The sequence below is a fragment of the Schistosoma mansoni genome, chromosome 1, assembly GCF_000237925.1.
Source record: "Schistosoma mansoni strain Puerto Rico chromosome 1, complete genome".
Classification (NCBI taxonomy): domain Eukaryota; kingdom Metazoa; phylum Platyhelminthes; class Trematoda; order Strigeidida; family Schistosomatidae; genus Schistosoma; species Schistosoma mansoni.
Genome location: NC_031495.1, coordinates 61,524,835 through 61,541,681, shown reverse-complemented (window position 1 = coordinate 61,541,681; position 16,847 = coordinate 61,524,835). Strand labels below are relative to the sequence as shown.

Below are 16,847 nucleotides of genomic sequence, written 5' to 3'. Positions count from 1 at the left end.
ATAAAGAAATCGCCAGAAGTAGTTACACTGTTATATGCAACTCTGATACAGTAAATGTACAGAAAGATTTTAAAAAATGCTAGATATTCCACTTCTATTGGGAGTTAAAAGAAAGATGATTATCCTCAAACGTAAAAAATGATTCATATTTCTAACTTCAGCCGATAAGCAGAATAACGTGACATTATTTATTCTTACTGGTTTGTAAACGCTTCACTCCCAACATTGTTTAATACTGCTAGTCATGACTTATCACTATAACCTGGTTATATGACCTAAACTTTATGATGGATTGCCTGCCCGGATCAAATAGCTATAAATTACTCGTAGGCTTTAATTGGTTACTACGTTAACATCAAATCAGGAAGAAAACTAAATTAAAATACATCTTCACAAACTGCTTAATTAGTTCAACCAGGCCTGTTGGGAGATATCAACTCACTGAAGACATTGGTGAATGGTTGCTCAATTTCATGGATTGGTTGAAGTTAGACATTAACACCGTTGGATGCCGGCCAACTCAGTGGTCTATCGGTCAAGTGCTCTGGTGCGAGACTGGTAGGTCCTGGGTTCGAATCTCGCGAAGCGGTATTGTGGATACTCACTGCTGAGGAGTCCCACAATAGGATGAAACGGCCGTCTGGTGCTTCCAGATTTTCCTTGGTGGTCTAGCTTTAATTGACTCATGATCTCAACTGTACAATATTCTAATCTTATTAAAAATATCTATCTACCTAAGACGTTGAACATTACAATTGTTCAGTGTAACTATTCAAGTAATTTTCACTTTTTTTTCTCAATTCATTTGAATAAGTTGTGAATAATTAATCAATGTTAATGAAGATTGGAAATAGTTTGACCTTATAAGCTTAGAGATTTTTATAAACTATAAGGTCAGAGAGACTAGAAATCCATTGATCGATTATTATTTCACCATAGTTGATCACCGGAGTCATGATGTCTAGTCTTAAATGGTGACTAAATTCTATCTATCAAATTGATTATCATTAAATTACATTTTCTTTGATGTCCAATGTTTAAAATGAAATCGGTAAATAGCAATACCTGACTAAGAGTTAGTTCTAATTGACAAGATTCAAGAAATTACATCTTGAATCTTGATAGAAATGATTCTTATTGGAATTGAACTCATCTCACTCGGTATGGCTGTTAGAAATTCTACAGTTCATAAAATATACACGAACTATATGATAGGGAATAATTGGATCTAAACTATCAAGACAATTAATTCTGTAGTTATATTTCATTTAAATTTACATTGAGTAAAAGTAAAAAGAATTTAGCGAAGAAAATTATCTTTCCAACGAAATTATTTACTTCAGCTGTACATTCGTATTTATATTTGTATAGTAAATATATGTCTAAAGAAAGATCACCTTCTAAACGTATCTCAGAACAACACCTGGCGTGGTTTTTAAAAGACGAATGCAAAACAGTTATCATTTCAATACTGGAGCCTCTAATGAATTCTGGACACGTCGCTCCGAAGGAGTCTTCTTTTAAAATAATCTACACAATCAAAGCAACTAGATTGAAGCGAGGTCGAATCGAAAACTTATGCACTGCTGAAGCATTGATGATCCACCAATTCAAGCCCGAACTCTGCGTGCAAAGACGATACATCCAACCTCTCATCCTTCCTTTGGTCCTAATTTCTTTCTGTAGTGTTTCAGGTCTTGTTTTTTTTCTAAATTAGTGTTTTGTAATTGTAAGCCGTAATCACTTATTATTATTATTATTATTATCCTTTAACAATTTTCCATGATTATTATCCAGTTATTATTATGACCATTTTGTTTATCTTTCATAATTTTGATCCGCAAATTATTTTCATCCTTCTATTCTTATCTAGCCGCCTGATTATTGTACCACCTCATTTGATAATTAAAATCTCGTATCACTTTATGATGCAATCATTCCTATCCTTCTATAAATATATGCTAACCATACACCTATTAATACGAATGATTTCATCAAAAAGAAAGTTTACTTCACTGAATTCTCTTTATTATTTCTATTCAATGACACAATAGGTTATTTGATATTGATTCATTTAAAAGTAACGCCTATACTGAAATCAATAGTTTCATAAATAAAAAGTTTTGTTTTTCAGTGCTGTAAAATAATTATTGTATATTTTTCATAGACCGTTTCGTCCTATTATAGGACTCCACAGTATAATAGAACGAAATGGCCATCCAGTACTTTCAGATTTCCTATAGTGATCTAACTTCAATTGACTCATAATCTCAACTATTAAAATTATCATAATATCTACAAAAAAACCTTTTCTGAAATAAAACAAACCTTTATCATATCCGATAATTATTGCATTTATTCATTATTATTATTATTATTAGTTTAGTAACTAACTCAATTCTATTTAGGTATCAAATTGAATTTTATCAATCAACTCAATATAGAATAATAATAATAAATTGATTATTGAGTTAGATAAAAAGTGAAATATTTTTTTAAATTTTTTTTAAAAAGAGAAAACAAAACCGATTAATCAATAATATTTCTTGTAACTATCGAAAAGCAAAAAAAAATCAATGTAAAATTTGTTATGAATATTTTACATTTTTAAAAAATATAATTTAGACATTGTCTAGTTAGTTATGTAAAAAAGAGGAAGAAAGAAAGAGAGAAAGAAAAAGAAGGTTACTTATTTAAATATTTAGTGAACACACATGTAAATGAATGAAAACAAAAATGTATAATAATTTAAATTCAAAGTTTTGTCAAAATGAAGTACATAGACTATTTACTAATTTACACCTGTTACTTCATGTCATGGAAGAGTATAAGCCAGTTACAAGGGTTTTAAATCTAACTCTATCTGTCATTCGTTCTACTCTCTAGTTATTTCCAGTTTCTAATCATTCCTTTGATGTTTGTTTCCGGTTCCCGATACAGTGTTTTCCATGGTTTTCTTCTCTCCCGTTTTCATTCATATGTAAAATAACACAATAAGAATCTAGTCAAACTCCTTTTACCTTCCCATTATATATATATATATATATATATATATATATATAATGCCTATTATCCCACGTGGACAAGCATAGGCCACCCACCAACATTCTACATTCAACTCTGTCCTACCTCCTACCATCCAGTTTCTAGTCATTCTTTTGATGTTTGTTACCTGCTCCCGACACAGTGTGTTCTTTGATATTCCTCTTCTCCGTTTCCATTCGGAATTCCAAGTTGTCGCTTGCCTCGTAATGCAGTTTGATGATTTCCTCAATTTATTTCCTATCCACCTCCAACATTTTTCCTAATTTCATCTTCAGATGGAAGCTGGTTTGTTCCCTTTCACAGTAGGCTGATGCTGATGGTATCCGGTCAACGGACATTGGGTATAATGTGAAAATAATTGTTTATAAATACTTGTACTTCTCGATGATGGTTGTGGTAGTTCTGCAAGTTTCAGCTCCATACAATAGAATCAACTGACTTGACGTTCGTATTGAAGATTCTGACATTGATATTGGTTGACAGACAGTTGTTTTGAGTTCTATATGTTTTTCAGTTATAGGAATACTGTCCTTGCTTTGCCAAGCCTAGGCTTCATATCTGCATCAGATTCTCCTTGTTCATCGATGATGTTGCCTGGGTATATGAACGTTTCCTTCTCCTCCAGAGTTTCTCCATCAGATGTGATTGGTTTGGTTGGTGTTCTGCGTGTTGTATTTGAGAATGTTGGTTTTAGCCTTGTGTATGTTGAGATCTACTGCTGCAGACGCTGCTGCTGTACTAGCTGTCTTCATCTTTATATTTTATGTGAACTACAGGGACTAGATTATAATAATTCAGTAAATTAGTGAAAAAGAATATCTTCGTACTGTTTTTTTCATTTGTAAACGAAAGATAAATTGATAGATATGACAAGACGGTTTATGAAACAATAAAAGTGACGTATCAACATTAATTGGCTACTTTTTAGTTACCAAAGTCATAGTGTCTGAATTTTAGTCCTCATCGAATTCAGCGTTGCATTGTACTGATTTTTTCAACTGATCCGAAATTGTGTTGGTAATTACGTGTTAATAAATAGTTGAAGTTCACTAACAGAACCCAGTGGAACTAAGTTTCACGGTACGTTAATATTCATTAGCAAGGGACTGATACCTCACATTAGATTCTGAATCGTGTCACGGTTAGAGACATTACCACTGACTTATTCGGGTTACTTTTAGCTTCCTGCAAAACAAATGTATTGACTCTATTTGACTTCTATCTGTCAGGTTGCCATTTATCCACCAGTCCAAATGGCTGACCATCATGGTACACATTATCTAATGTGAGATAATTGAAGTTAGTAGGCATAAATACTTAGAATTAAGATTAATACCGATTGCTATTCCTTTTTTTCAACATAATGACAGTGATGAGATGATATTAGAAATTTAAATTAAATATTTCGTCTGCGACTCGTTTAGTGAATCCATTATTATTCATCTTGTTGTTAATTGTAAGATCCACCCTTGCGACAAATTTCTGTTCACAAAAATCAGACTGTTATTCTCATAACCAGATATGAATGGTAGTTACTACTTGTTCATAGAAATTTCTTGTTATTTAGGAAGTCTATGTAACTTGGAACATAATTTATATGAATGGAATAAACGTTGTTCATAGACATAAGCTAGGAGGGGGAGTGTAAATTCGCTATGGTTAAGTAACAATTTTGTCATTGACGTGAACTATTTAGAAATTGTTATTTGGACAATATCTGACCGACTGCCAACTTTATGTCATTTACACAAAACAAGAATTTTGAGATTGGTGGAGCGAAATAAGTATTATTGGTTGAGTAGTAAAACACGTAGATTAATAACCTTCACAGAGATACTCAAAGTAAGACAACGGGACCAAAGCGATGGATTTCAATTCACAGACTATTTGAAACCTTATAGAAATAAAGACGACACGTTTCGGTTGCCCCTTCGTAAATAAATTTATCATGAATGTAGCTAGAACGGTTTTATATACAAATATTCATCTCAAGGCGAATTTCTAATCAATTTTAAGGGTGTTTGATTAGATTTTTTCTTGTCTTGGTATTTTCCTTCACTAATTCATTACTTTTTAAACAAACATTTTCATCACCGATATTGTACCACGCTCTATTGTGATAATCTCTCATTCAGTTTTGATGTCGTATTACTGTACGTTGATGCCATTATTATTGCAATCATTACTATACATTTTTCATTTATATATCTAGTGAGTCTCTTGTAACCCATAGTCTATATCATTTGCTCTTTCATCTGATAATATCAAAAGAACATGGTTTGATTGATATTGGCCATAATTATCTTACGTACTTAGAAATAGTCGACAGGAAATACTGGATCTAGATTTTGTGCTAGTTGGTACTGGCCAGAACGGCACACTTCAAATATTAAGGGAAACGAGGCTCCCTCAAGGTAACAAGTTCGCGACAGCCAAAGTGACCACTGAGCTAATAGGGGCATGACAGACCTCTTGTAGGACTGAGATGCACACGGCTGATTAATCACTGAGTAGTGACCAACGTTATGTTTGACTAGAACTTTGACGCTGTACGAACTTTATCTATCATGAGCATAACTTTCCCCATAACAGACAAACCTCTATGAATAACCACTGTTATTCATAGGATCTTTACCAGATATATAAGACTCTTAATATTCTGACCCTATAAAGTACTTTCTAAATTCAGTCTCTAATTTCATCTTAGTAATTCTCTTATTTATCTATAATATTTTTGAAATCCTTCGTTAAAAGAGATAGTTAGAATTAGTCTAATTTGTTTAATTTTACAAAGAGCGTAATCTACAAAATCCAGATACTCACTGACTTGTATAACGTGCCCGAACTTCATTTGAAGGTTTTTACATTTTCCCATTGTTATTATTAAGGACTGAAAAGTATTAATTTCTGTTGTCACATGTGTATCTGGAATGGATTACTTTGATATAGTCATTTAGACATAAATATTTACCAAGCTTAGGTAGGGTAGTAACTATCTGGACTCTGTAGCTTAATCGATAATTTATTGGCGTGTGAAAAGAAAGGTGATGACCCTTAGTTTCAGTATGGACTTCAACACTGAGTTGTTTGTTTACCCATCTAACGAGCTCAAAATGGAACGAACACATATGTTGCATTCCTCTGCTGGACACTCTACAACCTTATTGAAAACTTCCAAATAAATGAAATTATCTAGTTATTTCGCTTAGGATATTTATATGCCATTAGAGACTAATGGTTTGCGATCCTTAGCATCAATAACGGGAAACTACAACATTTCATCTCATCATAGTTCACTAACCATGTGCACTGTATTTTAAAAAAAATCAAAGTTGAGATTCATAGTATAAATCATGAGTATTTATTAAAATAGCTAGTTTAATATTAACTGGGTATAAAAATATAATGACTTGTACAAGCAAGCTTGATTGTGACACAGAATATGATGTTATACATGTATATACTTAAAAAGATGATAATTGATAGTGTTGAATATTCCACAAACTAACGTGCATATATTCCTAGTTTTATGTGGACCCTCACTAGCTGACGAGAGTTAAAAAGTAATTGAACGTAGAAATTATCTAAAATGCTTATTTGTTTTCATTGTCATGAAATCAAAACGGTAACGTACGTTCGATCGTTAACTCTCCACTGGTTAGTACCAGCTATGAACTTCATCAATTCTACGAAAGCTTAATTTTTCCTTAAGTTACTATTCATCAGGTCAACTTTTGTTTATTCTTCTCATGTTAATAAAATGAACACAAACATATTTGTTTGAATTTATTGTGTCAAACCAAGATGAGATTTAAATATTAATTACTTTCTGTAATTCACATCACCGCTGTCTACCATAATGATCCAGTTAATACTTAATTACCTAATGATCAGTCTACTTACAACTAGAAAAAACATATCCTTAGTTCACCATATTTACCCTTAACAATGTATTCAAATTCAGTATTTGCCTAAGCATATCTTAACTAGCTCAGACATTTATCTCGTACAGTTAACCTGTTTTGTTACAATATGTAACTTTCAAGTAACATATTATTAGCTAATGACCTGACGTTTTGCAGTATCATGGAGTCACATTTTATTGATTTTACTGTGAATATCATCAAATTTCAGTACATAGGCATTTTCTGTAAATAAATCTATCCACAACAAATTCAATCAATTGAACAGTGAATATTTATTTTGAGAATAAAACATCTTTCTTTTTTTTCAAATATACGATATATCTAGAGTCTGTACAAACTTCCTATCCAACAGAAGATTTAGTCGAAGCAGCACGTTATCTTAACATCATGGCCGGAACACAAGAACTTGATCGTTTATTGGAAGAATTACGTTTAACAAGTATGAATATGGCCGCTGGTCTTCCGCCTCCATCTAATACACATTATAATTCAAAACCATATTATTCTTCACAAACACCACGGAAACAATTGTTTCATGACGAAGTTTATCCAGATAATCGATATACTCCGAGTAGTAGATCTGCTTCTGTCACTGGTTACAATACTGACGCACATAATTTTAATGATTCTTTACACTCGAATTATCACAAACATTCAACTTTTTATTCAGATCGAATAGATAATTTTGGAAAAAGTACCAGTACCGGTAAATTTAATTCTTCTTTTTCAACATCTCCACGACATCAGTCCGTATTTACAACAACATTGAAACAACGTCCACCCGTTGCTCCTCGAAAATTCAATCAAATTCATTTAACTATTGATCCGGATTGTGGACCCACAGACGTAAGTATAAAAATCGGTTTTTTCAAATAACCATTTTGATGTTTTTTCAGACAGATATTCTTTTAGACTTATACGAATATTATCACACTGACTTGTAGCACAGAAGTAAGACATGTAGTTACAAAGTAGTTGATTAAGAAGGCGTTATCAATCAAGTACATAATGCATAAATGTAGAAAACATGCATTTCATGAAGAGTTGGTAATCTGTGTCATGGAATTACTGCTCATTCTTTCAGCAAAATAAAATAAAATCTTCAAAATAGGAAAATACATTTACTACCACTCCAATCATGCCATTTTTCATTACAAAATAGTACTAATTAATCAGAAAGGCGCATCTGTAGGACTTCAACTTGCATCATCCAGCATCACAGTCCGAGAAGTTATCTCTGAGCTATCCAGCCCAAGACTAAACTGTAAGATTGAGAAATTTACACCCGTTGTTCGCTGAGTAGTAAACAATGTCATATTCCCTTATCTCTTAGTGTTTATCGAATGTTGTTGACCAGACTGCAATAGTCTTACCGAAACATAAAATATCGTCTAAACTTATGTATAACCAATCCACTAGTTTAGATGTGTAAATACAGAATAACTAGTTACTCTAAAAAGGTCACCTAAGGGGGAGATAAATTTCGTTAAAAGAGGGGATACGTACTGCTGAGGAGTCTCACATTAGGACAATATAGCCACCCAGTTTTCATTAGTTTTCAATAGCACTCTAGCTAAGCTCAATCTATGACGGATATCAGCCACAAAGAAGTTAGTCTTTGATATAAGAGCAATCTTTGATGAGCTTATTGTGTAATGGTTACACATTTTTATCTCTTCGTTCTGGCGGACCAATGGCTAAGAGAAAATACCAGGAAAACCTAGGAGCTAATTGAGAATGAAAACGTGTACAGATTGATGGACAATAATCCAGTCAAAAAGCTGAACAACCAGTTTTCTAGAATTTCAAATAATCTTTTCTGTGCAGGAAAGATATATAAACAAGATCAGTGATGGTAATCCATATCTACACAAACCAAATGTCCCACTGCACTCAATTGTATCACTCCCTGGAACCACAATGTAAAATTTATCAATAGAAAATTCAAAAATATTTGGACATTTGGTGGATCCATTCGATCGTTCCGTTAAATCTTTGGATAAGATTTAAAAAGTTAAAATCAACATCGATGAACTGATAATGTCATTTGATGCGACAGCCTTTCTCAGCTCAATTTAACCAAAGTTAACAAAAGACACTTTATCCAGCTTCTTCTGAGTGATATAAATTTTATAACGTACACAGAGCTTGTAAGTTATAGTTTACTAGAATTCATCAATGTATGTCTAACAACATATTTTTAATTCAACATTAAAATTTACGAACAAATGAAAGGAACACCAATGGAATCACCAATATCAGGATTTACTGCTAGCTCATTAATGTCGAGAGTTAAAGCCTCAATTTTAACAGTGATCAAGCCAAAAATGTTTATTCATTTTATCGAAGTCACATTAATTATCATTAAAAAAGTTATACCTGTAATTTTCTTAACAACATCTTCGATGATCTAAAGTTCACAATGGAAATGGAGTAGAACAACAAACTACCATTCTAATATATGTTGGTTATTATATCCTATTTTGTGCTTATTCTTCTTCATTTCTAGTTAGTATGTTCAAATAAATGAAGCAACATGAATTTATTTTATGATGTAATAGATTGTTCTTAATGAGAGACAAATAATTAGAAGATCATGACACTAGTTACGACAAAGAAGTTCAATGGTGACCTGAATCTCTTAGTGTAAACTCCTCTGTGAATTCAATTAATACATGTTCGAGGTGTATATGTGAAACATCAGTACCCTGGTGATTGCAGACGAGCACCAATCAGCACTAAACCTAGATCCAATAGAATTCCCTATCCATTGTATCCAACTACCTGACATTGAAGTATTGTGTATCCTATGGTAATTCGCTTACACTAGTGGTCCTACTGTAACTTGGTCGAAAGAATCCCATCACCATTAAGGAATAGACAAATATTATAGTTTCTATAGTATAATAAGAAGACGAAGATTATCAGAACTATGTATTATAGTACTTACCGTACAGTAATCACTGAGTGTAAAGATCAAGTACCTTACGTTGCATTTAAAACCATCATATGATAGCATGCAAACATCATCGCATAAATATAAGATCCTTAAGTTTTGACAGTAATAATCTTGAGGTTAAGACTCCTATCCATGGTTGTTACTGTAGTCATCATAAAAGAACACAAAAAGATTGACCAAAAACGCTCAAACCAAAGTAAACAAAAGATGGCAGAATACACAATCAAAGTCTTCATTTTATAGTCATAGAATGTAACATGCATTTATCAGTATTATTATTATTGTATTTTGTTACACAGGCAACTAATATGGCCACACATACCCATACAGATACACATATTCGTATGTTCATTTGCATGATAACACAGACTTCCTTATAAATCTGAATGACATATTGAACTACACCAAAATATTGAATCGAATGAATCACCTCTGTTTTTGTTTTGCCTTAATTATAAATTATAAATTTCTTCTTTATAAAATACTTCAAATGGAATGGATGTTTTAGGGTTTTGTAATAATACAATTAAATCATTTTTTATTGGTCATTCAACTGATATCCAAGCAGTATTCTACATTAATTATGTCAATAAAATAACCATTTTGATAAAATGGGTAATAAATACATTTTCCTTTCTGTGGTAGACTACATTAATATGATAATAAGATTGGTGTAGGTGACCGAGTTTATAACAGCTCTAGGCTAGATACTCAAACGATCCTCTATATACAGTCTAGTTCACGTTATATCAGGTACCCGATTCACAACCAAAAATAAAGACCCAGAGTAACGCTAGACATTATTCTACACAATACAAGCAGTCAATTTCCTGGTTGCCCACATTCAGTGACCAATCACATTTACTTTCACGACCTCATACCACATTTGAATACAAATGATAATGAAGTATAAGAACTCTCGTCTAAACTAGAGCGAATAGTTTCACAGTAGATGATGTAAGACATTATATAGGAATAATATATATTTGTAAAATCTCAGCGAATGAATTTGTAGTAAATCCAACGTTTCGCCTGGCAATCTGGTCCAAGCTTTTTCAAGGAATTATATTCCTTGGATTTACTACAAATTCATTCGCTGAGATTTTACAAATATATATTATTCCTATATAATGATAATGAAGTAGATATATTTTTCGGTGTATTTAATGAAAATGATGCAATATCAACATATATGATATCAGATATAATACAATAACCAACCGATCATGATTCTTTGAAACGTGTCTATCTTTGAAGGTACTATGTTCTCTAGGTTGAATGATTTAGTCGTTAGATTTTCATTACCTATTTAGACAATATAAGTGGCAGTAAGAATCTACAATAAACTAACAGCTCGTTTTGTTGCCCTTAAATTTTACTACTGTTTAGATACTTAATTAGATTCCTTTTTGATTGGTGTTCTGAACAAAAACATGTAGACTTTTACATGAATTTGTCTAAAACGATAGTGAAAACTTAGATAAATCAACAATACCAGAAATTCTCCACCTGAGCTAAAAATCTTCATTACTTCCAGTTAATTTCAAATTGTTAATGAGGGATCAACAGATATTTGTCTTGATGCTCATAATGTTTTTTTCACCAGATATCTTCGTTAGTAAGTAACTTGACTCCTTGTTCACCGATGATGTTGCCTAGGTACGTGGATGTTTCCACCTGTTCCAGAGTTTCTCTATCAAATGTGTTTGATTTGGTTGGTGTTCTCCTTGTTGTGTTTGAAGGTGTTGGTTTTAGCCTTGTGTATGTTGAGATCTACTTCTGCAGAGGTTGCTGCCACACTGGTTGCCTTCAATCACAGTCGTTTTACTTTATGGGATGGAAGGTCTAGCTCATCTTTGAAGTCCAAGTTGTCTAGCTGCAAAAACGCTGTTCATTTTATTGCGTTCTTCCCGTCAGATCTGGGGGTCTTCATAATTCAGGCACCTGCCAGAAGGAAGAGCAAGGTTGAGAGTTAGCAGTCTCATTTGACTCCTGTCCTCACTTTTAATACATCTATCAGCTGTCCTCTGTGCACCGCTTTGCAGTGTAGTCCGTCTTATGAATTCCGGATAATGTTGACCTTCCCACAATCAAGGAAGCTTATGTATAGTGACGAGTTCCATTCATTTGATTGCTCAACATTGGTTTGCAGTGTTGATCTGTTCACAACCGATCCTTACGGAATCCAACCTGTTGATCTCGATGCTTGACGTCTGCTGAGTCCTTCACAAGGCTCAGCAATACTTTTGAAAACTTTTCCTGGTACTGATAGTAGTGTGATGCTTCTATAGATCTCATACTTGTTCATATCTCCTTTCTTTGTTATCTTGATGAGGTATCCTTTTTTCCAGTCTTTTGGAACTTACTCTTCCTCGCCAATCTTTCTGAAAAGAGTGTGGAGCGGGTTTGCAGTTACTTCTATGTCTGACTTCAGTACTTCAGCATTTATATTGTCAGGCCCTACTTATTTCGCCTTCTTGATTTGTCTGACGACCACAATTGATTTCTTCGATCATTGGTGGAGTGACATCTACAGGAAGATCTGTGTGTTCTGCTTCGATATCCAGTGTGTTCAGTAGCGCTGGTCCGTTCAAGAGTTCGTTATGGTTCTGTGGAGTGTAATCTAGTGGGACTCATGTCGTCTTGTGCATGCGTTTGTGAGTGAATATAGTGTCGCCTATAACAATTTTGTTGAAAGCCTATAAATTTGCAAATCTGTGAACATTCTCTTTCCCTTATTCCAGTCAGTTCATATTGTCCCATGGTAGTTTTATGCCCGGTATTATTCATTTCAACCTTGGCGTTTATGTCTCCCATCAGAATGGTCAGGTCCCATCCTGGGCGAGTTTTCACAATCGACTGCAGCCTCACATGAAACTGGTTATTATGTTCTCCGTTGCTGTCTTTGGTAGGCGCATAACAGTGGATAACATTCATTGTGATCCCCTCCTTCCTTGTTTTAACGGATGCATTGATGATTCTGGATTAACGAGATTCTTCTACTATAAATGCTTTTGGTGCTTCTTTGGACAGCACCAGAGAAACTCCCAGAGTGTGTGAAGCAGTTTCTTCCACATTATCAGATTACAACAGAACTTTTCCCGAAGCTAATCCTTTCTGTCCAGCTAACGTCTATTGGGTTTCACTTATTCAGAGCACCACCAAGTTGTATCTGCTCATTTCCGTAACTATATAGTTTGGTGATTATGACTATATTCTAAAATACTAAAGCACGAACTCATTCATTTACAGTGAAAACACTGAATAATTATATCTTTAATTAATCATTATTGTTATATTTCTTTCATAAAATCGATATTACCCCCTAACCATAGTTACTTCTATCGATATTTACACTTTTCCTAATACAGGCACCTCATATTTTATACATGACTGCTAAGTTAGGCTATTGTATAGTTTGAAATGAACTTGTAAATCCCTTTCCCTCTAGTCAGATGCACATATAGATAAGGTATTTTCTTGAAGAGAAGCGGTTTAGGATTGATTTCTTCATTGGTATAAAAGTCGTAAAATAAATTTGAATCAACCCGATTGAAGCATGAATAAATAATTACTATTCTTCATATTTTTGTACAAGGAATGTTTTTTCACGTTAACCAAGAACAGTCTCAGGAAATTTGACTGACTTCATAACTCCGCAATCAACATATTAAAATTAACTAAAATTCAAACGGGAAACTTTTTCGACAGAAATTACAAACTAAAATAGTCGGATGGTTTAGATTCTCCTCCTGTTAAACCAAACTATTTATATTAAATAAACACAAATATGTTAGAAAACAATTTGTTTCGTTTATACCATCCACTGTATATTGGTTCTATCTAGTCTCGTCCCTCTAATCCCGTAAATGATCACTATGTGGGCTTTACCTTTTTTAAATACTACATCCTCAATAATCACAAAGGTAGAGGTAAAACATCATAACTGGCGTTTATTACACCACTGACTAGTAATTAAATACCTAAATGTAGCTTGATGTGGTGTTTGGTTGAAGTAGAAAAATATGCATTCATAGAAAAACAGCTATCTCTTAAATTTGACATTTTAATTAGAACTACTTATAAGTAGTGTATTATATCTTACAGCAATTTCCCTAAGCACATTTATATTCCATTTTGAGTAACGTTACATACCGATTAACGCTCAAGTTTAAAACAAAAGAAGTGTAGTATATCATTCCGAAACTCATATCTTATTTATGAGGAAAAATGGATGGTGGCCAGCGGTGAAATCCAGGACGCGCGTTTCGTCGAACTTGAGACTCGTCAGGTAGATGTACCTGCATCCCAGAGTTGATGTTCACTCCGGGACTCTAACTTAGTATCTTAGTTCGTATGTCTATTGTCTATTTGTTCACTTTAATTTTAGCGACAGGATAAGTGTTTTTGGTAGAATTTTGACGTGAAGTGGACATCTGATACTAACGTTTTCTACATAAAACTAGTGTAAACTGTTATTTAGTCGATAGATTTCTAACTTCCCGTGTAGATATATGATAGATGTTTTGCATTAGAATTCAGTCATTCAGATTTTTAATTCCAGTCCATTCGTATTGAAGCACAAGGGAAGTTTAATACCAACGATGATAAATATTTCTGCTCCATCATTATAGAACTTTATCAGTCACAATTTCATGGCAGAATTTCAAAGTTGTTTACTACTAAATACTGTGGTGGTCTAAATTCAATATAGTCCCTAAACTTCGTATATTGTTCGTCCTATTAACCGTTACTCGATAACGTCCTAACGGTGTATAAATCAGAAGGCAAATACGAAGGGTTGATTGAGTTTATTATTGGACCACACACAGATATCCAAAATTACAGGCACGTTAAGCGAGCATGAAAGAGTGGTGCCGTGAAGCAGGCGAGTGAGCGTAAGAGTTGAATGAGCGAGTACAGTACAGTGCAGTGCAGTGAACAGGATTAAGATGTACATATATATACAGATGGAAAAGCATGAATCATCAAATCAATTAAGCGATTAATAGTAAGGCTAGCACAATGAATACATGCGTAGGCAGTAAGCAATGTTCAAGCGTACATAATAAAGGTACAATAGTATAGATAGGTTGTTATTGTATGAATGACTGTCCGTTAAATAAGTTAACAAAAGGGCTAAGCCAAATTAGACGTAAACAAACTCAATTGTATGCGAGTTGCTATAATACAATGGTATTATTTTCTCAGTCGGTTTTTGGAAGAACTTCTTTTCGTTACAGTTTCAGATACACTGAAAAAAATAAAAGCCATTCAACTGCTTTCATGACCCTTTTATAATCCGGAAGGAAAAATCCTGTTTGCACCACTACCCCAATAACGTCGATGAACATAGTCAGAGTTGATCAGCTCTAGTTCCCCACTTTAGCGAATTTATGGTAAAACTTTATTTTCAATCAATATTTTTATTTTGTTATTGCCCCATTCCCGAATTTGTTGATTGTACATATTAAACCTTGTGATAATTGTTTCGTAATTGAGCGCTGCTAATAAGGTATAAACCAGAACTGAATATACAATTTGCCTTCTCGAATGTACAAAAGTTTTTAGAATGACTCCAAGTAAAAATAAAGATCTTTATTCAATTTTTTACATAACCATATATGAAAAGTACACTTTCAACCACTTCTTTGAAATTCAATTACCATGTTTATACTTTTAACCCTATTTTTTTAACTTTATTCTTTGTTCAAGGCACAATCTGCTGTTTCAGTTCGTCTTGAAAATAATCATGACTCTTTTAGACGTGAAAAAAAACTTGAAAATGATTTACAAACGGCAAGAGAAGAATTAGCTAATCTTAGACGTGCAATGAGTTTAGTTGATGAAAGACATCATCGTATTGAAAATATAAATGATTCCAGAAATCTAATTTCACCAAGTCATTCAGTACCAAGACGATCACCAAATATGGAAACACAACAATATTTAAGTACAAGTTCATCATTTCAACGATCTTATCAAGTACAACAGCACAGTACTCCAGGAAGGTATGTTTAAACTTTTAAATACTTTTTTTTCTCATAAATTACAGTAATGAAACTTTCGTTAACGTTCCTTTTTCTGTATTTTTGCACGAAATCAAAAGTCATTTATTTCAGTCTTCTTATCGTAACTTCAGACATAATCATTACTTATTAAATAAACTGTCATTTAATATTTTCTCATTGAAATGATATATGCATTGTAGTGGTTTCTGTTTCGTTAATCGATCACCTTGATAACCGTCATAATATAAATCTCAACGGTGTTTGAAATCAGAAGGCAGCTACAGTTTATTAGCGCATAGCGCATATCAAAAAGCAATAAGCACATCAAGCGAATTTGAAGCGGAGAGGAGAATAAGTTTATGTGAGCAAATACGTAGACAAATTTATAGTCAAATTGCATAAGGGCTCAGCAAGGCAAAGCAAAAGTTAATACTAGGATTTGAGTATATATATACATTGGGAGGAGGGTGAATCATCGAGTGATATTTAAGGAATCAACATTTTAGCTAGAATCTGTTATGTGATCTAGTGATCATAACGGTACAAAGAAATATGCGAATTGCTACTGTTCAAATAACATTGTCTATTAAGTGCTAATAAAAGAGCTTAGCTAAAATTAATCACAATCGAAATCGGTTGTAGGATAGTTGCCGTACATACATATATATGCCGTACACCCGGAACCTCATTCAAATCGTCTACTGCTACCTACAAATGTCTTTTATGAACATGCTAGCATAGCGCTTCTCAGCTTTCTGGATGTAAAAGTATATTAAATTAAATTTCGAGATTATGACGAAATCCTCAATAAAAATTCTGCTTTTACATGCAATATTCACTCACTAAATGAATGGAACGTTGTTAAATAATCCATACATATCAAACATGAAGAAGCAAATGAGCTAC

General features: G+C 33.3%; 1 protein-coding gene across 1 annotated transcript in view; it reads left to right on the top strand.

The window, feature by feature from the left end:
• Smp_144290 (hypothetical protein) overlaps window positions 1-16,127 on the top strand; it is a gene marked incomplete at both ends in the record, with an annotated part of 33,186 nt that extends 17,059 nt beyond the window's left edge. Inside the window, 3 exons of the mRNA XM_018795108.1 lie at window positions 7,297-7,817; window positions 15,646-15,941; window positions 15,986-16,127. Of these exons, the coding sequence (XP_018649454.1) occupies window positions 7,297-7,817; window positions 15,646-15,941; window positions 15,986-16,127 (959 nt within the window). The remainder of the gene's footprint in view (window positions 1-7,296; window positions 7,818-15,645; window positions 15,942-15,985) is intronic.
• Window positions 16,128-16,847: the final 720 nt, after the last annotated feature.